Below are 24849 nucleotides of genomic sequence, written 5' to 3'. Positions count from 1 at the left end.
AATATTTCCAGTTAATCTAGTCAGAATGGGCATGAATGCTTAGATGACGACATATTACAACTTTTTAAAGTCAGTGGTTTCAGTTAATCTACACATATGTAAACAAAACAGTGAATTTTAGAGAAGAAGCCGTACGTTACCACGATCAAATCGGTGGAAAATTCTCTCGCTTCGAATCTAGTGACGCGCATTTCAGATGAAGTACGGGACGAACATTATGAAATAAAATCCTGTGTGCCCGGAAAATTGTGGAGAATTTGCTATTTGTACCTTTACACTAGAACATTACGAATTTCAGAGCAAAAAGGGAAAAACTTACTTTTCGGCTGCATCCGCCATCTTGTTTGTTTGGGTAACGAACGGCGTGATTCTCCACCGTGTGTGAGGCATTCTAGTGTAAAGATATACTATGATTAGAAAATATTTAGAATTGCTACACAGTCTATTTGTAAATCTAAAATAAACATGTTTTGACTTCACACAAAGAAGATATGTTTATGTATAAAATTATTCTTCACACTAAAGGTGGTTACAATATCAATATATGGTGTCATTAAAAAAAACTGGTAGTTTTGTTAAGAAAGGACCAACTTAACTTGTTCCCATACATTGTTTATTCATCCTTTTATTGGAATTGAGACATGATTATTTCATAAATTATAATGAGTTTAATTATTTATTTGTTTAAAATATTTTACTCAAGGATGAGCATGGTATATCTTTAAACTAGTTTATTTCAGTTGATTAAGTGATAGTTACGCAAAATATAGAATATTAATAGAATTATTATAAATATTAAAGCATAATATGTACATTGTACATATTAACTTTGATATTGTAAATATTTCGATTATATAATCGCTGATTGATCGAAAAGGGCTGTTCGATTATTTTCGATGATCGATTATGATTTTTGTTCGATTAAGAAACCCTATATGTATGTATCATATTTTGCACCAGATGTTACTTAAGAGTCAAATTTCAAACATATCCAGGTGAAAAGGAATGCTTTCTGCGTTATCTCTCAATTCATGTATTACTCGGTGATGCAATATTGTTACATTGTCACAGACATGCATCCGATTTCCATAAAGCTGAGAAATATTTGACTTGTCGAGAAATTAAAATGAAAAAAAAATCGTCATCACCTTTTCATTTACAGAAAAATCGATCCTAAAACTACTGACCAGAATTGTTTAAGAAATTGTGGACTGATCTAAATTAATTATCTGGTTACAAATCCAAGGTTCAAGCAACTTTTATTGATGATGATGATAGCTGTGGCAACCAAGCAGATACTGACACCTTTATCACTGCAAATTTATTCAACTCTTAATTGGCAAAAAGTACATGAATACCATCATGCCATTAATTAGAATGGTTATAAAACCTAAGCTTGTTGAATTACATGCATCTAAGCTTCAGTATGTACCCCCTTTCAAAATACATAACCAATTAAAATCGCTAGATATTACAAAGTCATGTGGCTCAGATGGCCTCAGTGCCAGGTTTCTAAGATATCAGCCCCACAGGTTTGCTCCCGTACTTACCAATATATTTAACAATAACATTCTTAACAATTCATTTTCAAATATTTTACATAAAAGGGATTCTTAAAGTGACCAAAAAGTTTATAGTCCGATTTCCATACTACCCATAATATCAATTATTATTGAACGTCTTAACATAAAATGCAATACCTTGAGAGAAATCAAACTCTATATCAACGCCAGTCATTCATGTCAAACTGCACTGATATAAATTGTTGATAATTAGATTACAGCTATTGACAAACATGAAATATTTGGTTCAATTTCCATCGATCTCTCTAAAGCTTTTGATTATGTGGATCACTTCATTATTATTGAAAGGCCAAGAGTGTATAATTTTGATCCTTCATGAAATCTCCTATTTAGATAGCAGAACCCAATAAAATTACATATTCTGTTTATATGAAGACTACTGGTGTTCGTCAGGGTTCAGTGCCAGATCCTATACTATTTTTAATCTATATCAATGACCTATTTTTGTCTTTTGAAAAAACACCAAAAAACAACAGACATTGGATTTTTTTGCTGATGATACACAATGTACCACCCTTTCAACTTCTGGTGTATCTCTTAAACAGAGTAGTTGAATCTCTCTCCCTGATCTTTTAAATGGTAACAATTGGTGTGATTTGAATCGCATGTCTATTAATACAACCGGTTATTATTCTTGGTTGGAGGCCTCATGGAAGATTAATTAATGTAATGTTCAAATGAGTTCTCTCGTTTAATAAAAGTCGTATTATTATTATAATTATTATTATTATTATTATTTTTATTATTATTATTATTATTATTATTATTATGAAAAGTATTTTAAGCCTGTTGCAAGACGGTAATTCGGTTAAATTTCTTTAGTTCAATTTAATTGATTGATAGAATAAGCCTTTTTATTTTTCGAAATTATTAGTTTTTCTAAAACTAAAATAAGCAATTATTGCACGTTATGTTTTAGATTAAATCTATATTTTGTATTTTCTGACGTGTTTGACAATGGAAAATTTACCGATACGGCTATAAGCACGCTGCCAGGTTGTCATGAATTCGTTACGAGAATCAAGAGAAGGATCGGAAAACAAATTGTAAAAATGTGAAGAAAAAAACATAAACATGAGGAAAAAGTGAATTATTTTCGGAAATGCATCCAAACGTAAAGTAGTAAAAATCTCCGATAACTTTGCTATATTAAAACAAGATGGCGGAATTCGATCAACAACAAGCGCCAATAAATCTCTCGCTAGAGGTGGGTCTGGACGGATTGTTTTCACTTTTCAGAGCTGCTTATACCTTTGTTACGTACTTTATCCCATTTCAGATAAAAGTGAAGGCAGTCGTAAAGTATGAAGTCGTCCAGTTGTCTTTTTGCAGCAATGCTGTTCAGCGTGGTCGGTAAGTAATGCGCCGGTTTTGTTTGTTTGTTTGTTTGTTTTTTGTTGTTTTTTTTGTTATATACGTATAATCATTAATGAGCTAAATCGTATTTTAATTATCAAATCATAGAACCGGAAGCAGTTCATAACCGTATATAGGCTAAATCCCATAATTTCCGTTGAGTGATATCACAGCATTTGTACATTCATCTGCAGTCTTTTAAAAGAAATGGGTCTTGTTGCATTACTGAATGCATTTCTTACAAAACCAATTAGTTCGGGGATGGGGAGGGGGACTGATAAAAGCATCTTGTATTTTTTAATCAAATTTTCTTGTACATTTTGTAATTGACGAAGCATTGGCACAGAATTTGACTTTGCAATACAATAACCCCTCGCATTTGCAACGAGAAGGTCCAAATTCAAATCCAGTTTAATTATGTAACATGGTAATGGTGATTCATTCGCTTTTTACATATGGACCTCGTGCAAACAGCAATACTTGAAATATGTTAACTTTCATATTACAGTATTTGGAAGATAAAAACAACCTATATTATGATTTTTTTATTTGCTTGGTCATTGTATGTCTTACTAAAATATTTTTTTTCTTACCTCATAGCGATATCAGTCACCAAAGCAGATTGCGGGGATCCACCAAGTATTCCGAATGCTACTAACAACGTTACTGGTACCTCGCCTTACCCACAAGATACCACTATACGCTATGATTGTGAACTCGGATATAATCCAGTGGGAACCAGTCGCTTTTACACTTGCACCGGAAAAACATGGACAGACGGAAACTTCCGGTGTGAACAAATTTATTGTTCGCATGTTGAAACACCGGAAAACGGACGAGTAGAGAACACCCCAACATACGAAGTTGGTACAATTATTCAATTTGCTTGCAACGAAGGCTATGCGATGTCCGGGCAAAACAAAATGTTATGTCGCATAGATGGCGAGTGGTTGCCTTCAACGCCTCCGATATGTACCGCAAAGGATTGTGGGGAATTCGGGTCAATACAAGACGCAGATTTATTCCAGGATAACTCTTATATTGAAAGAAATCACTATGGTAGTGTCGTAGAGGTCACGTGCCTTGATGGGACGACTCCCATTGGACCATCACAGGTTAAATGTCAAGCTAATGGTGAATGGGGATTGAGACCAACATGTGAAGACGTGCCGTGTCCACCATACCCAAATACAGACTCGCCGTGTATTTCAGAGTTACAAACTTTTGGTGTTTATCTCTTTATTAATTGTAAAGAAAATGTAGCTACACATTTTGGACCAAATGCTGCGGAGTGTATATCAGGTCAGTGGGATACCACGGAAATGGGATGCTTATGCGATTGTATATTACCAGAGTATAACTCTAGTAGCTTGACTCTAAATGGCCTCAACGGTCATGGTAATCTTCCACATGCAACGATGCTGGATTGGACTTGTCATGACACTAGCGACAAATCGTCTTTAAAGCTCGTCATGTGTTTGGATGGAAAATTTAACATACAAGATGATCAAGATAATGATATAATATATTCAAATCCATCTGATTTTACTCGCATTATTTTGCCTCAGTTATGTAATTTACCACCATTAGTGTCATTATCATCATTATCATCTCAACCATCAACAACGACATCAACAACATCAAACATCTGGTCAAAACCAGAAACAAAATCATCACAATCAAAAACACTACATTCTTCCATGTCGTCACAAGTAACAGTCTCACCACAATCGATAATGCTGTCATCTACCATGTCAACACCTGTTACAGCCTCATCACAATCAATAACGCCATCATCTACCATTTCTTCACCTGTAACAGCTTCATCACAATCAATAATGCCATTATCTACCATTTCATCACCTGTAACAGCCTCATCAAAATCAATAACGCCATCATCTACCATGTCAACAACCTTAACAGTCTCATCACAATCAATAACGCAATCATCTACCATGTCAACATCTGTAACGGCCTCGTCACAATCAATAACGCCATCACAATCAACAATGCCATCATCTACCATGTCAACACCTGTAACAGTCTCATCACAATCAATAACGCCATCATCTACCATGTCAACACCTGAAACGGCCTCGTCACAATCAATAACGCCATCACAATCAACAACACCATCATCTACCATGTCAACACCTGTAACAGTCTCATCACAATCAATAACGCCATCATCTACCATGTCAACACATGTAACGGCCTCGTCACAATCAATAACGCCATCACAATCAACAATGCCATCATCTACCATGTCAACACCTGTAACAGTCTCATCACAATCAATAACGCCATCATCTACCCTGTCAACATCTTGAAACGGCCTCGTCACAATCAATAACGCCATCATCTACCATGTCAACATCTGAAACGGCCTCGTCACAATCAATAACGCCATCATCTACCATGTCAACACCTGTAACGGCCTCGTCACGATCAATAACGCCACCAGCTACCATGCCAACACCTGTAACTGTCTCATCACAATCAATAACGACATCGTCAGCCATGTTCACATCAGTAACAGTAACATCAGTTACTATATCGACACAATCAACAACACTTCCATCTACCATGTCAACACAAGTAACAGTCTCGTCACTTTCAACCAACCCTTTTACAATATCATCTTTATTTACATTACCATCAAAATCAATTTCAACGATGCCATCATTAAAGGAAATATCGTCAGGGTCAATATCACCGTCATCGTCAATCTCAATACAAGACACAAAAATGTTAAAAGAAATTACATCCTCTTGTTCAATGCCATCGACAGTTACAGTATTGTCAAAATCAGTTACATTCTCGTCTATAATATCACCACAAGTTCCACTAGTATCAAAGATAATATCATCCTCTTCTACATCTCTTTTGAGCACGATGACGTCAAAGTTAACCACCGTTCCGGTATATTCTGCTTCTTCGTCAATGCCAACCCCGCTTACTGATGAAACAACAACAGGTACTTATGGTGTACAAAACAGTACGCTGTACAATGCGAAAGATACCGATTCTACGTCACGTGGCCAAATTTACGTAACTGCCTCAACAGACAATGTGTCAAAAGAAGATTCCATTAATTCAGGCACAATCCATTTTGACTTTTTCCTCGGCTCAAGTATCTGTTGCATTTTCCAGATGTTTCATATCCTTTGGCTGAAACTTTGAGTACCTCTAAGTATATGCTCGAATCTCCCATGGACAATTAAAGAGACTCCAAAATCTAGCTTGGGTCACATACAGACAAATCAAACAACTTGTCCCTAACCGCACTGTATTCAAATTCAGTTAATGACTTTGGATACTTTCTTTTAGCTTACGGAAGGTCAGATGTTATTCTCAGGTGCCTGCTCATGTCTGACTCATAAGTCACAATATGCCACCTGACGTCATCATCCACCAGATAAGCTAGAAGGTCGCCATATCAGACCATATGTCGGAATGACAACACCATACAAAAAATCATATAGCCCCGATACTTTCATGTACATGGCAACAAATGTATATTCTTTTAACATGATTTTAGCAGTACATGTATTGAGTCTGAAATACTCGACAAAACATATCACATATTTAGTTAATAACGCATTATCTTTGAGTTTACTATCATTACCATTTCTTTCTATCTTTCATTTGTTCTTTCTTTCTACTCGTCTATTTATTTTTATACTGTTAAACTAAGATTTCATTTTACATGATATATTTTTATACAAAGGGCGTTGCAGTTAATACATAAACAAATCATTTGTCCATCTTAAATTTCTACTTAAGTAAAGCATGCGGAGTTGTACTTATTCGCACAGCAAAAGGTAATTAAACTGTTGCTAAATAATGATCTTAATTTTCGATTTTGTTTTTAACTGTTACTATGATTAAGCAATAGCTCAAGCTAACTATGAAAACTGGTCAATGATATGCATGGCGTTTACATTTTGGGTTGTTAACACTTAAGGTGTCATGGTTTCACGGGGTTTTCATTAAACTTTGTCAGGATGTTCATACCAATTTTATAATTTATCTTTGATGAGAATTTTTAAATATGGATCAACTTGGGACCAGATCGAATAGAATAATAACATTTAATTTACACTCACCGAATTTTATCAGAATGTCTCAATGATATACCAGCATGTTTGAATAAGAATTATTTTAGCTCAAAAACTAAGTCACCAGATCATATAGAAACAAATACAAAAAACTTGCTAACATACTAAAAATCACAATTTTAATTTGATCTCCAAAAAATTTTGGCGAATTATTTATTTTGATTATATATCATGTGGTATTGAATATGAGTCATCTTGGATCATATTTGGTAAAAATGTATATCGCCAGGCCACAATGTTGATTGAGTTTCACGAAAACAAGTCCGATTGGAATCAAAAACATGATTGCCAGGTCAAAGTCGAGAAAACCTTGTTAACACAATAGAGGTCACGATTTTGTTACAATGTTTGTTTCAATGATATACAAGTTATGCTTAAAAAATGGGAATCTACGGTCAAAACAAGCTCTCAAGATTAAATCAAAAAAGAAAAATGTCCCTATTCTAAAGTTTGCAATTTTTACTAGGCCTGCATCGATTTTGGCAGAATGTTCCTCTCAGTGATATGCATAAGTGGGGTTTAAATTTGACATAATTTTGATCATCTTGGGTCAAAAAGTAGGTCATAAGATCAAATCAAAGGAAAGCCATGCAAAACCATGCTATCCCATCGAAAAATCATTGTTTTCTTAGGAATTGATCATACTTTTCTTCCAGGATGTCTATAGTAAACTTGAATTAGATTCACGTGAGCAAATGAGAGTCACCATAGCCCGGCCTCTTGTTTTGTAATGGTTTGCAGAACTGATAAGTATATCCATAATTAACTGATGATATGTTGATGATGTGTTCATTAAAAAATAAACGTTACATTATTTTCATTCTTATCCGATAATACATTTGTATAAACGGTATAAAGGTATAAAGCACGTTGAAATGGCATTCGTTTCGATGTCATTCTTTGCAACTTCGGATAATCATAAAGAAGAAGCGAGCGAAAATAAAATAAAAGTTTTTGTAAATATTACATATAACTTGAACTTTTGTCTTATAATAGTGCATTTATTTTTTCATTGTTTAAAAGAGTCATAAAAATGTACATATATCTCTTTAATAAAACGCATACACATGTACTCATGACAAATAAACCAGTATCTAATTAAAGATATCTTTACGTGTCTTCTTCATTCATTGGTCTTCAACGAATTGTTCTCCAACCAGAAAATGTTGATGTTGTAGAATCAGTACCAAAGGGTTATATTCTGATTCACTCTGGTTATTTCTCAGCATTTTCAGTTGGAAATATATTTTGGAAATAAACGGCGAGATAGAGAAGAAAATATTACAGAAATAAACTCATTTTCCCAATAGCTTCCATTCAAACATAAGATTCTAGTGTCGGAAGGTGTTTATCTCCAAGATACGATGATCAATATTGAAGGTTTATATTTGGATCACAATGGAATATAAAACGGGTAGTTTCCTACGCAAGAGGTTTCGCTAAACCAAAGAATGCTCTGAATAAATATTGGAAATTGATACTATCAGAAACAGATACATACTGTATGTATACTTGTCACACATTTACCATCAGAAGGAATTTTAGACTTATAGTGGAGCGGAAAATAAGGTATCTCCTGTCAAAATAGTGCAAATTGTGATACAAGCATGAAACTTTCAGGAAATCATCTTTAGACTAATATAAAGAGATTCCAAAAAATATATCTGCTCATCAAAGATAGACGCCATTTTCAAATTGGCTGCCTTATAAATTTGACGTACATAATAGCTCATTCAGTTAATTTTTGAACAGACCTGAAACTTTCACTAAATTATGTATTAAGTTTCTCCTTTACAAAAATTTTAATTTTGAACAAAATCTGCGTTCATACCTCTTCAGAATTCAAGATGGCGTCCAATATGGCCGTCGATTTTGTGCAAAACTGATATATATCTCTTTTGTCAAATAATTTGTATCACAAATTATGCATATTTCGATAAAAAGTATTTAAACATATCAAAAATAATCAAATTATATGTAAACCACAATGTAAGTCAAGCTTTTTAAGCTATTTATCCAAAAAGTATCTTTCAAAATATTAAAGAAAAAGAGCCAATACATGTATTTGCATATTTGTCTAACATGGGTTTCTAATAGGTCTTTGCACAAAACTCAAAAGAGTTACTTACTTTTTTTATAGTGTATTTGATGTTTAATTTTCTTAAAGTGTATTTGATATTTAATTACCACTATGTGTTTATTGTAAACATAAAATCTGTAGGTTTTATATTTTGTCAAAGTGGGTGGGGTAAATTTATCTGAAAATTGAAAAACAAAACAACGAAGTTTGTAAGTTAATTTTATTTCTTTGCTTTTTGTTAAACTTTCTATGAATTCTTAGGAAAATATTCACTGTTAAAAAGTTTTTTATGGATTTTTTTTTTCGTTCAGGTCTAGATGGTGTGCTAAAATATCAGTAAATGCACATACATTCATGGGTATACAGTCAGTAATAAAATGTGTTTGCAAAATATAACTTGTTTCAATATTCTTAGTATTGTCAGTTAATTGTAACGATAGAAGACTGAATATAAATCAACAAAACATGCGTTTCTTTACAAAAAGATAAAAATTGCTTTAAAGTCAACACAATGAGAAAAATGATTTTTGCATTAGATATCATAGTCTTACTGAAGGCTTGTTATCGTACGATTCAAAGTTATCTCTTTCATGTCATTGTAATTAAGTATAATTGAATTAGCACTGTTTATAGAATAACGTATCTACACATATGGTATTTACAAAAGATACAAAGTAAAATTAAGGTGACTGATACATCATTTAATCTATGTGGAGTGAAATAAGTATATCAATAGTATCGCTTGTCCCACATATACTTGCTGATGATTTGAATTATAAAGTATGAACTGTCTGTCAAAGATTATTCAAATTTCATGTTCCCCATTACACAACCCTAGACCACTCACCTAAGATCCACTGCAGAAAAATTGCCATAACTCTTTAATACAGAAGTAAGATAAGATCATGTTAGGAATATCAATTTTTTCACCACATACAGTTATGATTTATGAACTATTTGTAAAGGTTCGCTTCAAAGGAAACATGCCCAATGTCTAGGTACTCAGAACTGTTTCACACAAGAAGACTCATATTGTTATATTCCTATATGAGTCCATATAAACTAAGTGACTTGGTCTTATGCCAATAATTCATAATCTTTATAGAGTATCAAGTGATGTGTCATGATAATTTTTCTGTTCTGGGAACTTAAGTTCATCATCATCATCTTCAGTAATCGCCTCACTCTTCATAGAGCATAATCGCGATGAAACTAAAACTATGTACATGCGCACCAATTGCTTTCCTCTTTACAGTTAAAAATTGTCTATTTACATCTTTTTAAAATCTGGTAAAAACTGGTAATGTGTCTAGTTGGTGGTTGTGTGTTTTATCAGCGCCGACTTGAACCCCTCCAAGGTTGGTTTCTCAACAACTTGTATGGGTAGGCGATTCCAGAGGATGATGGTGGCCGGAAAGAAGCTGTTCTGGTACACAGATTTCTTACAAGTGAGCTGGCTGAGTTGTTGTTGTGGCTGTCAGCAGCAGGTGACCATACAGAGGAGGCATACTCAACGCTTGGCCGTATGTAGGTGTTGTAGGCTTTGGCTTTGGCATCTGGTGGGCTTGACCGGATGTTTCGGCGCAAGAAAGCTAGTGTTGAGTTGGCTTTTTTCGTTATGTTGTCGATGTGGCATTTCCAAGATAGGTCTGGTGTGATGGTAACTCCAAGATACTTGGCCTGGTTGGTTACGTTGAGGGTTGTCTGGTGTGTTTTGTATGGGAAGATATTGGGGTTCCTCTTGGTGGTAATTCGGATGACCTCACATTTGGCAGCATTGAACTCCATTTGCCATTCCTTCTCCCAGACTTGGAGGCTGTCAATGTCATCATGTAAGGCACGGGCATCATCCTGGCTCTTGATCGTCCTATCGAGGAGACAGTCATCAGCAAACAGTCCTCGACTTTACCCTAGATGGTAGGTCGTTGATGAAAGCGAGGAAGAGCAGAGGACCTAAGACGCTGCCCTGGGGCACTCCGGAGGTGACAGGGGATGTGTGAGAGTGTGATTTTTAAGACAGATTTAATTCAATGCAAACCTAAGTAACATACCAGGGAAAGCCATTTTTGACTGCACAAGCATGATTAAAAGGCCTGCCTGCCACGAGGGGCACTTAGTTTTGAAAGACTTATGAGGAAATCACATGTAAGTCCTCTTTTGGAGAACTACAATGCCTTGAACTTAGATATTCAACATTTTCAAGTAGAGAAGACCTCTTTAAAAGTTACATAAAACTCTCTTTTCATCACTTAGAGCAGATTTTACATAGTAAAAATGTTTAAAAAGTCTTCTCAAAAAGCAGAATGCACAGAGCAATGAGCATAAATACTAAGCATGTACCATCATCTTGTGTATTTAACATATTGAATGAATCTTGCTCATAGCGCCACCTGGGTTTATAGACTTGTATAGGAAAACACAATTAAAACACAAATATTTCACAATCATATATGGTATGACAAAATTGATACACCCAATTACCTACGTTTATAAAGAATTGTGACCTTTCGTGATCTACGGTCATCATTGCCCTGTTATTGAAATAAAAAATAGATATAAATTAATTATGACTTACAGTTATTTTATTTTGAATCATCAAAAACTGAATGTATGTCAGGTGATATAATTGATATACCTGTTTCACAACACATAGATGAGATGATGTGACAGTAGCCTTATATTTACTATATGCAAAAATTATTATCTCATTGAGTTAGCTTTAAAGCCAGTTTTATATTTTCAATATGAAATTGTGAAGGAGTTAATAATATGCGTTAATGGACAACCTTATTCATGTGCATGTTTGCTATTTAAAGAGTTTGTTGAATTAATAAATAATATCAAGATATTGAAACAAGTAATATCAACCGAATTTAATAACTGAGTGTATACTAACGAATGTATGTGCATTTATTGAAATTTTAGCTCACCTACTTGACCCAAAGAAAGACATATTTTTTATAGCTTCCTACACAATAAAACCAAAATAAATTCTGTATAAACCAAAGAAAGACAAAAATAACTTTGTCCAATAAAGAATATCATTTAATAGGAACATTTGCATAAGTTTTAACAGAAAAAACACAGAAATAGAAATAACTTGTGTAAATTTTGTTGGTTTTCTTTTAATTATCGGATAAATTTACCCCAACCACTTTGACAAAATCTAAAACCTACAGTTTTTATGGTTTTCTTACATGTTAACAGCAAACGCCTATTTTTAATTGAATGACAAATAAGGAATAAAGTAACTTTTTTAATTTTGCATGTAGATAAAGCCACATATCTCCAGTTGTTGTGTTAGTAATAACCAGTACTCGGTGGGGATATACATTCAACGAATTTGCGTGTTTTTTAGGTTGGAGTGGAACGGGGTTGGTGGAAAAAGGAATAAGAAAAAAAAAAGAAAAAAAATATTAAAAATTTTAAGTTTCTCTTTATATACTTTTAATAACCGTCTGGCAGCTTGCAACAGCATCCGGTTATAATGACAATACTTTTCAAGTAACGGATATACTAACTTATTTTTCCATGCAATCTTTGCATCAACGACACTTTATCATAAGTGCGTAGAATTCAAACATTAGTGACGAAATTGTCAAACTGCTACACATAGATAGCGTCCTCTTAACTTACTAACTTTGTTTACTGAATTTGCCCAGGTTTGAATTTTGTACAGTGCGCTCGAATTTTAAGCCTTACAGAGCTGGGAAAAAAGTAGTTAGCCTTTGGCACTAGTATAGAGGATATATATTTTAAAACACAACGTGCTGATTTTTTCAGTAAGTATATTTTTCTTAAATTATTTTCTCTGGAATTTTCACCCTTTACATACTTCTATTTCTTTAAACGGACTGATTATTTAATATCAGAAAGTTTTCCAGCTATAAATTACGGGAGATCGGTTTTCAACTCGTGTACTTGTTCTTGAAAAAAAATCGCCCCTGGGATTTAAGAAATACAACGGCGGGTCGCAGAGCGAAAACATGCTAATTAGCGGGGGCGCGGGGCGAAGTTTAATAAATAAATTTTATAAATAAGCGTGTTTTCGCTCCGCGCCCCGCCATTTTATCTGGTTAATTCTCGACTTTTTGCTTGGCGGGTGCGTTGCTAATTAGCGGGGAGCCGAAGATGTCGCCCCGCAAGTTTAATAAATAAAACGTCGCCCCGCACCCTCCGCTAATTAGCGTGATTTCGTCCCGCTACCCCGTCAAGCGAAAAGTTGAGAGTTAACTAGATGTTACTAAATAATAATAATAAACATTTTTGAGGAACAATCGAAAATGTTTGCTTATTTGTAAATGTTAATATACATGTATTTATTTTGTTCTCTGCTCTTACCAATAAACTAAAGTCAAAATAGTTATCATACATTCCTAGCTGAGATTTTCATACCCGAGGTTTGCAAATATCGCGTATATCAGATGGTATCTATTCGGCCAATGTCTATAAATTATTTACAGGTTAAGAAAGAACGTAAACAGACAGAAGACAAAAGAAGATGACATTGCTTGATGTTTGTAAAGTCATGCTGGCATCTTTGTTAGGTGAGAAATAAACTAAACTCATGTTAATATTATCAAAAGGATATTATACATGTGTTGAAAAAAAATGAAACTATATCATATCTCTCATCAGGAATTTCTTCTGACGTATCAATTGATTTCCAGTATAGCTCTGCGAAATGTGTATCAAATACACATACAAAAAATGTATAAAAACTAAAAGAGGCAGTACGGCCAGTTTTAGATCGTATATGTTTAATAATGTTAAAAGACAATAGCCATTTGGTTAAATAATTACAGACTCTTATTACGTTTCTATTAGGTATGTGTATATGTTGGATAAACGAAAGACTGGACAAAATATATTTCTTGACTTTCAACAGAATTAGAGAGAAAAAAACATGAAAAGTTCAAACGGAAACCGGTAACTCAGTTTGTATATTAATATAACATTTTCAGGAGCGGTCTGCATCAAAGGAGAGTGTGAAAGTCCACCAGTTATCCAAAATGCTTATAACAACTTAACAGATACACCGCCTTACACCCAAAACACGCCAACATACAATGTAGGTACAATTATTCAATTTGCTTGTAATGAAGGCTATGCGATGTCCGGTCAAAACACAATGCAATGTCGTATAGATGGTGAGTGGTTACCTTCAACGCCACCGACATGTACCGTGATGGACTGTGGGGAATTTGGGTCAATACAAAACGCAGATTTATTCCAGGATAGCGCTTCTACTGAAAGAAATCACTATAGTAGTGTCGTACAGGTCACGTGCCTTAATGGGACGGGACCTCTCAGTAGGACCATCACAAGTTAAATGTCAAGCTAATGCTGTGAATGGAGATTGAGACCAAACATGTGAAAGGCATGCAGTTGTCCGCCATACCCCAAACCAGGATCTCGCCGTGTATTTCAGAGTTTACCAAATTTAGTATGGTCATCTTGTTTATCTCTTTATTAATGTTTGTGTAAAAAATGTATCTACACATTTTGGACCAAATGCCTGCGGAGTTGTAAATCAGTGTCAGTGGGTGTGGATACCACGGAAAATGGGAATGCTTATGTGATTGAATTACCAGAGTAGTAACTCTAGTAGCTTGACTCTTAAATGGCCTCAACAGTCCATGGTAATCTTCCACATGCAACAGTGCCCTGGATCTGGAATTTTTTTCATTGACAGCTAGCGACAAATCGTCTTTAAAGCTCGTCATGTGTTTGGATGGAAAATTTAATATACAAGATAATCAAGATAATGATATGATATATTCAAATCCATCTGATTTTACTCGCATTATTTTGCCTCAGTTATGTAATTTACCAACATCTCCACCATCAACAACTACATCAACAACATTATCATCATCTTCTTCTTCTACTAAAACGTCTTTAATATCACTACTTACCACTGGCCTTAGAATGACACAAACTACTGCAATGACAATGGTTTCTGTGTCATTCCCAACAACACTATCGTCCTCTGAAATGTCACTCCGAACATCATTGTCAAATTCTACAACAGCATATTCCACAATGTCAACACGGGTAACTGTATCATCACAATCAGTAACACGATCTTCTTCCATATCAACATCAGTGACAGTTTCGCAGAAGCCAATAAGATCATCTTCAACCTTATCATCATTAGAAACAATATCTTTTCAATCAATGACATCATCATCAATAACGCCACCATCTACCATGTCAACACCTGTAACACTCTCGTCACAATTAATTACTCCATCATCTACCATGTCAACATCTTTAACAGTCTCGTCAAAATCAATAACGCCATTACAATCAATAACGCCATCATCTACCATGTCAACATCGAATACTCTAATACCAGTTACAATATCGACACAATCAACAACACTTCCATCTACCATGTCAACACAAGTAACAGTCTCGTCACTTTCCACCAAACCTTTTACAATATCATCTTCATTTACATTACCATCACAATCATTAACGCCACCATCTATCATGTCAACACCTGTAACGGCCTCATCACAATCAATAACGCCATCATCTACCATGTCAACACCTGTAATGGCCTCATCACAATCAATAACGCCATCATCTACCATGTCAACACCTGTAACGGCCTCATCATCAATCAATAACGCCACCATCTACCATGTCAACACCGTGTAACAGCCTCATTCCACAATCATTAACGCCACCATCTATCATGTCAACACCTGTAACGGTCTCATCACAATCAATAACGCCATCATCTACCATGTCAACACCTGTAACGGCCTCGTCACAATCAATAACGCCATCATCTACCATGTCAACACCTGTAACAGCCTCATCAACAATCATTAACACGCCACCATCTACCATGTCAACTACCTGTAACGGTTTTCATCACAATCAATAACGCCACCATCTACCATGTCAACACCTTTAACAGTCGCATCACAATCAATAACGCCATCATCTACCATGTCAACACCTGCAACGACCTCGTCACAATCAATAACGCCATCATCTACCATGTCAACATCGAATACTCTAATACCAGTTACAATATTGACACAATCAACAACACTTCCATCTACCATGTCAACACAAGAAACAGCATCATCACTTTCAACCACACCTTTTACAATATCATCTTCATTTACATTACCATCACAATCAATTTCATTGTCTTCAACGATGCAATCCTTAAATGAAATATCGTTACGATCAATAACACTGTCTTCGTCCATCTCAATACAAGACACAAAAATGTTAAAAGAAATTACATCCTCTTGTACAATGCCATCGTCAGTTACAGTATTGTCAAAATCAGTTACATCATCGTTTTTAATATCACCACAAGCTCCACTAATGTCAAAGATAATATCATCCTCTTCTAAAACTCTACCGAGCACGATGACGTCAAAGATAACCACCGTTCCGGTATATTCTGCTGCATCGTCAATATCAACACCGCTTACTGATACAGCAACAACAACAGGTACTTACGTTGAACAAAACAATACGCTGTTCAATGCGAAAGTTACCAATGCTATGTCACGTGGCCAAATTAATGTAACTGCCTCAACAGACAATGAGTCAAAAGATTACATCAATTCAGGCACGATCCATTTTGACATTTTCGTCGGCTCAAATATCTGTTGCATTTTCCTGATATTTAATATTCTCTGAATGAAACTTTGATTTTGGAAGCCATAATAACTGTTCATGGTTACATCTTGAGTCGCCACTCACCTCAAGTTTATGCTCCCGTGGACACTTTAAGAGACTCCAAAATTTAGCTTGAGTGACATACGGACAAATCAAACAACTGGCCCCTAATCGCTGTGTATTTGAATCCAGTTAGGGACCTGGATACTTTCTTCTAGCTTAGAGAAGGTCGGGTGTTCTACTCCTGAGCCCGCTCATGTCAGACTCACGATAGGCACCTGACGTCATCATCGACCAGTTAAGCTAGAAATTCGCCATATGCGACAATTTGTCGGAGTGGCTTGAATCACACACACGCGCGCGCACCAAAGCACGCACACATTAACACACACACGCACACACACGCAATCATATTACCCGGATACTTTCTTAACATGATTTTAGCAGTATTCAGTCTAAAATACACGAGAAGACGTAAATATCACATATATTTAGTTAATAATGCATTATCTTAGAGTTTGTTATTATGATGCATTTTTTCTTTCATGTGTTCTTCTTTCTCTATACTGTTAAACAAAGATTTCATTTTACATGATGTAGCTCAGATATTTTTATATAAAGGGCGTTGCGGTATTCTATCAGATCCTTGTATTAAGCACTTTATACGAACAAAATCATTTGTACATCTTAAATTTCTACTTATGTAAAGCATGTGGAGTTGTACATATTCGCACTGCAAAAAGTAATTAAACTGTTGCTAAATAACGATCTTAATATTCGTGTTTTTTTTCTTGTTTTTTTTGTGTTTTTTTTTTTTTTTTTTTTTTTTTTTTTTTTTTTTTTGCTTCTTTTTTTTAATGTTACTTTAATTTCACCTGTGCGTGAACAATTAACATTTGTTTTGTCAATGTATTGGCGTTTACATTTTGAGTTGTTAAAATTTTAGAGGTTTATGGTTTTCATGGGATTTTCATTAATTTGTCACAATGTTCATATTTATAATATATTTGATGAGTTTAAATATGGATAAAAGAAAAACATCAAATTTACACTCAAGAGGTCACAGTCATCGAACCCCGAATTATTGTGGGTCAAAAACTAGGTCACTAGATCAAATGAGCGGGGGAAAAACTTGCTAGTTAACTAGAAGTCACAATTTTGATTAACAATGTTTGTCAAAATATTTAAATTTATTATACATCAAGTGACATTGAATATAGGTCATTTTGGCAAAAATGTGTGTCACCAGGTCAAATCAAAGAAAATATTTGTTTACACATTACAGGCTACACTTTTGATTGAGTTTTATTTTGTCAGAATATCTATCTTAATGATACATAGGTCATATTTGAATAAAAAAATATGGTCGCCTGTTCAAATCAGAGAAAATCTTATTAACACAACAGAGAATGTTTGTTTCAATGATATACAGGTCATGTTTATTATTATAGGAAATATTTAGTCAAAACAAGTTCGCAAGATTAAATCAACAAGTTGAAGAAATGTCTCCATTCTAGAGTTTACAATTTTTACTAGGCCTACATCGATTTTGGCAGAATGTTTGTCTCAGCGAGGTTTAAATTTTGCTTTATTTGGGTCATCTTGGGTCGTAAAGTAGGTCATAATATCAAATCAAAGGAAAGCCATGCAAACCATGCATTCCTATCGAAAAGTCACTGTTTTGTTAGGAATTGATTTTTTTTCTCAGAATGTTAATAGTAAACTTGAATTACACTCAAGTGAGCGATTGAGCGTCACCATATCCCTTTTGTTTTATAATGGTTTGCAGAATTGATAAAAATATTCATAATATCAACTGATGATGCTAATGATGATAATGACGAAGAAGAAGATGATGACGGTGACGACGAGGACGACAACAAAGACGGAGATGATGATGATAATGATGATGACGACGACGACGACGAAGAGTTGTTGTTAAGCTTGTTATTTCGTTTTTTACCATCTGTATCATTGTTTCATCTGATAAAATCCCTGTTATCTTGGCAGTAATATCTGCTTTATATGGTAATATATATTCTATCATCAAGATTGTTTACCTCGTAAATTACCTCCTGAATGTCGCTTAATCCTTGCCATACTTAATATCTTAAATGGACTTGTCAACCCATTATTTTGGACACATACATAAGCCTACGTCATTGTTAGAGAAATTAACAAAATAAGTACTGACTGAATAGCGAACAGTTCAGACCATGATCAGTTTGTATGGAAGTGCCCACTGGTCTTGATCTGCACTGGTCGCACAGGACTGGTGGTAATAGATGTCGCCAGGAGACTAAAGGTTTGTATAAAGCTATGTAAATTATAATAACTGTAATGTTTATTTTGTATCAATGTAGATGTCAGTGAATATAAATGAAGTTTTATGTTCATTCTTTTATTTTCATTCAATAGACATTCAATTTCATCAGCCTTTGCAGCCTTTGTGACAAATCAGAATATGAAAATTCAATGGGAGAGTTTCGAGATGTTTTGTATTTACAATGTACTTTAAGTTGCGTTCTTTACGAGCCTTTACCTTAACATATATCAGGACTTTTGTTTCAGTAGATAGTATTTGTAATTGTATTACAGGAGTTAAAACTCATCATTTGATGCTAGGTTATAATATCAATCCTTAAATTTTTTATTCATTAAATTTGTCTTTGAGGTTGAACAACGTGCAGCACCCATCACTTGAAAATTGGTTTATCACTCTTGTATTATACGTGATTGACTGGCCTATTTCAGGAGTAATTTTTAAAGAAACACTAATTAAAACATGTGATAAGTGCATACAAATTAATCTAAAACTGTGAGGGTGTACGTTTATTTTATTTTATTGATTTTCTTTTTATTTCGCGATTGGATGGTCACTTTCCGTTTCAAAAAGGACTTAGTACTACCAAATATAATTACACGCCGTTCTTACGAAGCACCAAGCACGTTGTGAATGTAAATAAAGAAATGTCAAAATATTGATAAATTCACTGTCTCGTTTCTATCTATGTACATTTTACAACAGGTTCCTTTACTGAACAATTTTGTATGGCTTATGTTTGCGTGGTTATTTAAAATAATATTGATTTCTTCTGAAGATGAAGATGTACGCGACCGATCAAGCACAGTAGGCCTACATGTAGATCTACTTCCGTGTTTCATTTATAACGTCATAAGTCATAGTTATATTTATCAAAAATCGTTTTCGCTTTTCTATAAAAACTTGAAACTTATATTTGTAACTTTTAGTGTAATGTCAAGCTTTGCTCAGTATACATATTATATTACTCTTAAGTACATGTAGGTGTAATTTGTAAAAGGGAAGTTGGAATAATTAGAGAAATGAAAGTACATAAAGTTGGTAAAGTTGAATCAAATGATGGAAAAGTTTTGAGGATAGTTCATATATCAGATACACACATGAGACATGACCAGTATTTAGAATCAATACCAAAGGGTGATATACTGATTCACTCGGGTGACTTCTCAGCATTTTCAGTTGGAAGATATTTTGGAAATAAAAGTCGAGATAGGGAAGAAATGATTAGAGAGATAAACTCATTTTTCCAGAAGCTTCCATTCAAACATAGGATTCTAGTTGCTGGTAATCATGAAATGAGTTTTGATCGTGAACATAGACAATTTATAGAAGAACAATTGACTGAAGTTGTTTACCTCCAAGATAAGATGGTCACTATTGAAGGTTTAAACATATATGGAACACCATGGAATATAAAACGGGTGGTGTCCTACGCAAGAGGTTTTGCTAAACCAAAGAATGCTCTGGATAAATATTGGAAATTGATACCATCAGAAACAGATATACTCGTCACACATTTACCACCAGAGGGAATTTTAGACTTAGGCAAAAAAAGCTTTGCTGGAATCAGAAATTTGTTTTCATCCAATGACCCATGCAATGTATGTGGAGATGTACATGAAACGAAAGAACATTGGGGATGTAGGGGATTAAAAAGAACTGTCTTCAAAAGAGTAAGGTAAGTGATAGAGCACCTGGATAAGAAACAGAGAAGTATACTAACTACCTTCTTATAATTAATAATAAAAGCCTGCCTACTAGGTCAGCTCAAATACATGTAAACAGACTATTTTAGATTACCTGATATTTTTCCTTATATGTCTGGTTTATGTTTGATTTTGTGATTTTTTTATGTGGTGTTGATATCTCTTAAACACAAAAGTTTAGAATGAGTGATTTAAAACATTGCATTATGTTGAAAATAAACATGGAGCTTAGTTTGGAAAAAAAGTTTATGAAATAAGGAAGTAAGTTTGAATTTGTGATGCTTATAATTTCTTTGATATACATGTATATGCCAGGTAAAACTGTTGTCTGTCATATATAAAACCAGTAGTGCAGGGAGATTTTATGTATATGTATTTCTTAAGTTGTGAGACTTCTTATCTTTATTTCAAGCAAACTTATAAAAATACATTTTAAGACTTCTTATTTATATTTCCAGGCAACTTACACATTTAAAGACTTCTTATTTATATTTCAGGCCAACCTTACATCTATTTGGTCATGTACATGAAGAAAATGGTGTAACGACTGCTGACGGCATAACATTTTCAAATGCAGCAATGAAACTTATAGACAACATTAATGTTTTTGATTATTACTTGTGATAATGGCTTTATAATAGTTTAAGTTGATAAATGTTAGGAAATACTAGATGCAACCATGTTAAATTATCAAAGAAGATCATATATGTTTGTAATGATATATGCACTGAACATTTAACTACCTCACAAGACAGACTTATTTTACAGTGCTGTTAATCAACCCTCAACAAGTTCAGGAATTTATTTTACCATCTATTATCTATTGTGTTAGACATAGATACAGAAAATCTTTGTGAAATCTTTGTGACATGGGAAAGTTTAATAGTGTTAAAAAGAGAATTTTACACTCTTCTTAACCAACCTTGAACAAATTTAAGAACCCATATTTCCTCCTGGACCAAATCATTTTTAGGGAAAATTTATTATATGTACTGACTGAAAAGCGTTAAATGTAGACCATGATCTTGTGCAGCACTGGTCACATTTGTAGATTCAGTGAGACTAAAAAAAGGATTGAGTACCACACTAAATACCATATTCAGGTATATACCGACAACAGGGCTTGAATGATATAATGCTTAAATCATGCCTTTTTACCCAATGGAATAACTTTAAAAGGTCTAATTCATCTTTTCACACCAATTTTTGTATGTAAATTAATGCATGAAAAATGTAATAATTGGTGAAAAAACGATATTTGTCTATTTTGTTATCATGATTGTTTGCAAGCCTCTAGAGGTACCGCTCCAATCCTGTATTGAGTTAAATCCTTGTAGATTCAGTTGCCACAAGCAAGCATATTGTTATAAAATGGATGAAAGAACATTGATATGGGTATATGAGATTAAAGATACATGTACAAGAGAAAAATATATTTTCACATTTATAGAATTATATGGGCAAAAAGTATGTATTCAATAAAAACTCCTACATACATTCTACCATTCATAATGAGTCAGACAAAAAGATGGATTTTTTTCCGACCATATATTTACAATATATTTTTGGAAACAGGTTTGGCATTCAGGGACTTGGGTTTTAAGTTACGTCAATGTAAAGGTACATTATATTTATATTGTGACCCTCCAACTTCACTGTCAAAGGAAGATTCTAGGTGCATTCTCCATGCATTATGAAATCAGAGTGAATTGCCAAATTGATACATATATTTATAATATCTTTATTTTCTAGTAATGACGACTGTAGCAGGAACATTGATATATTCGAATTATTAATCCATAGTTTATGCAGGTTTTATGTCATTCATTAGTTTACATTTTTAGATTTTCTTTTTGAACAACAGATCCTCAGTATAAACTATTTGCTATTTTAGACATGCATGTATGTATTATCTCCCTTTTTCCAACTTTTTTAATGAAACACATTTTTATAATGATAAATTCAGCTCTTACTTACCATATAATTTTACTGATAAATAAAAATTTTCTAATATAAAATGTAAAAAAAAATTGAGTACATTGTTAATTTGTTGGTGTTCTACATAATTTGTTACCAATCATTTTTTAGCTCACCAGAGCCAAAGGCTCAGGGTGAGCTATTAATTAGTATCAAAGGGGGATGCTCCGTCGTCCGTCGTCATGTGTCAACAATCGTCTTCTTCTCTGAAACTACTGGACAGATTTACTTCAAATTTGGTCTGTAGCATCCTTGTGACAGTCACACTTGAATTTGCTCATGTCATTCCAATTGGCCCCTTTTAGGGGTCAGGAGAGCTAAAAATAGAAAAACCTTTAAACATCTTCTTCTACAGAACTAATGAATGGATGATCACCAAACTTTGTCTGTAGCATTCTTAAGTAGTCTTTTATCAAGTTTGCTCATATTAATTTGATTGGCCCCTTTTAGGGGCCGCAAAAGCTAAAAATAGAAATACCTTTAAATCCTTTAAATGTCTATTTCTAGAGAATATTTGATGGAAGATCACCAAACTTTGTCTGTAGCATTCTTGGATAGTCTTTTATCAAGTTTGCTCATATTCATTTGATTAGCCCCTTTTAGGGGTCTCTATAGCTAAAAATAGAAATACCGTTAAATGTCTATTTCTAGAGAACTAATTGATGGATGATCACCAATCTTTGTCTGCAGCATTCTTGGGTAGTCTTTTATCAAGTTTGCTCATATGAATTTGGTTGGCCCCTTTTAGGGGCCGCTTAAACTAAAAATAGAAATACCTTTAAATGTCTATTTCTACAGAACTTATTGATGGATGAGCATCAAACTTTGTCTGAAGCATTGTTTGGTAGTCTTTTTATTATTTTGATTGGCCCCTTTTAGGGGCCGCTATAATTAAAAATAGAAATACGTTTAAACATCTTTTCCTACAGAACTTATTAATAGATGATCACCAAATTTTGTCTGTAGCATTTTTGGGTAATCTTTTATCAAATTTGCTCATATTAATTTGATTGGCCCCTTTTAGGGGCCGCTAAAACTAAAAATAGAAAAACCTTTAAACATCTTCTACTTCAGAACCAATTGATGGATGATCACCAAACTTTGTCTGTAGCATTCTTGGGTACCCTTTTATCAAGTTTGCTCATATTAATTTGATTAGCCCATTTTAGGGGCCACTTAAGCTAAAAATAGAAAAAAACTTTGAATATCATTTCCTACTGAAATAATTGATAAATGATCACCAAACTTTGAAGCATTCTTAAGTAGTCTTTTATGAAGTTTGCTCATATTAATTTGATTAGCCCCGTTTAAGCTAAAGCTTAAATACCCCAGGTCATGGCAATTCTTCAAATTATTGTTTAAACATATTCTATGCTCAAATTTAATATAGAATGTATTGACATTTCAACACTGAAAAGCAGTTGTTTCTGGTGAGCGACTCAGGGCCATCATGGCCCTCTTGTTTAGGTATTTATTTTTTGTTTGTTTTTTTATTACTCCTCCTGACCAGAATGCTCACTGATATGTTGATACAATAAATAATTAACCCAAAGTTTTCTTCTTGCCTTTAGTTACCAGTATAGAACCAGGCTAGCCTGTACATCTGTGCAGGTCTGACCAGGCTCTTAAAGGTCAATTTTAAATTTGTGTTTTGTTATTGAAATCCTTTAAAGATAGAATGGACTGTTCCTAATTCAAAGGAAATCAAGTTCATTGAATTTATTGACATGCCCTGTGTGATATTGGGTAAGTAAAAAAGCGTGGCTAAGTACATTTCGCTTTGATGTCCAAACTTGGCAAAGTTCAGAAACTTTGACTAAGTCGCCCAAATCGCCCAGTTGCAAGAGAGCCCTTAGACCTTAGGTGCCCTGCTGTGCATTATTTCAGAACCACCGACATTCTGTACTCTACCTGGATAGCTTACTCATATGAAAGAATATAAAGTCTTCGTCGAGATTCGAACCTACATCGATGAGAGGCAAGTGGTTTGAAGTCAACAACTTCAACCACAGCATTTCAACAAGATCAAACACCAGTATACTTTCAA

The 24849-nt window shown here is 34.1% G+C and overlaps 5 protein-coding genes across 5 annotated transcripts; 4 read left to right on the top strand and 1 right to left on the bottom strand.

The window, feature by feature from the left end:
• The first annotated feature begins 2821 nt into the window (after positions 1-2821).
• Positions 2822-5269, top strand: LOC132722975 (uncharacterized). The gene is made up of 2 exons (XM_060707604.1): positions 2822-2936; positions 3540-5269. Exons 1-2 carry the CDS (start codon positions 2888-2890, stop codon positions 5267-5269), a joined length of 1779 nt encoding a protein of 592 aa, XP_060563587.1. The 5' UTR covers positions 2822-2887.
• A 37-nt stretch (positions 5270-5306) lies between these two features.
• LOC132722976 (mucin-2-like) lies at positions 5307-8692 on the top strand. Its single transcript, XM_060707605.1, has one exon. The coding sequence runs from the start codon at positions 5307-5309 to the stop codon at positions 6120-6122; it is 816 nt and encodes a 271-aa protein (XP_060563588.1). The 3' UTR covers positions 6123-8692.
• Positions 8693-12296: 3604 nt separating this feature from the next.
• On the top strand, positions 12297-14472 carry LOC132722970 (complement receptor type 2-like). Its single transcript, XM_060707591.1, has 2 exons — positions 12297-13687; positions 14105-14472. Exons 1-2 carry the CDS (start codon positions 13642-13644, stop codon positions 14470-14472), a joined length of 414 nt encoding a protein of 137 aa, XP_060563574.1. The 5' UTR covers positions 12297-13641.
• A 1295-nt stretch (positions 14473-15767) lies between these two features.
• LOC132722969 (uncharacterized) lies at positions 15768-16636 on the bottom strand. Its single transcript, XM_060707590.1, has 2 exons — positions 16127-16636; positions 15768-15968 (listed from the first exon to the last, which is right to left on the bottom strand). The coding sequence occupies exons 1-2, from the start codon at positions 16373-16375 to the stop codon at positions 15768-15770; spliced, it is 450 nt and encodes a 149-aa protein (XP_060563573.1). The 5' UTR covers positions 16376-16636.
• Positions 16637-18382: 1746 nt separating this feature from the next.
• LOC132722974 (UPF0046 protein K07C11.7-like) lies at positions 18383-24362 on the top strand. The gene is made up of 2 exons (XM_060707603.1): positions 18383-20797; positions 21323-24362. The coding sequence occupies exons 1-2, from the start codon at positions 20142-20144 to the stop codon at positions 21447-21449; spliced, it is 783 nt and encodes a 260-aa protein (XP_060563586.1). The 5' UTR covers positions 18383-20141; the 3' UTR covers positions 21450-24362.
• Positions 24363-24849: the final 487 nt, after the last annotated feature.

The sequence above is a fragment of the Ruditapes philippinarum genome, unplaced genomic scaffold, assembly GCF_026571515.1.
Source record: "Ruditapes philippinarum isolate M1 unplaced genomic scaffold, ASM2657151v2 ctg3842_1_1_1_1, whole genome shotgun sequence".
Taxonomy (NCBI): domain Eukaryota; kingdom Metazoa; phylum Mollusca; class Bivalvia; order Venerida; family Veneridae; genus Ruditapes; species Ruditapes philippinarum.
This window is presented reverse-complemented; position numbering and strand designations above follow the sequence as displayed.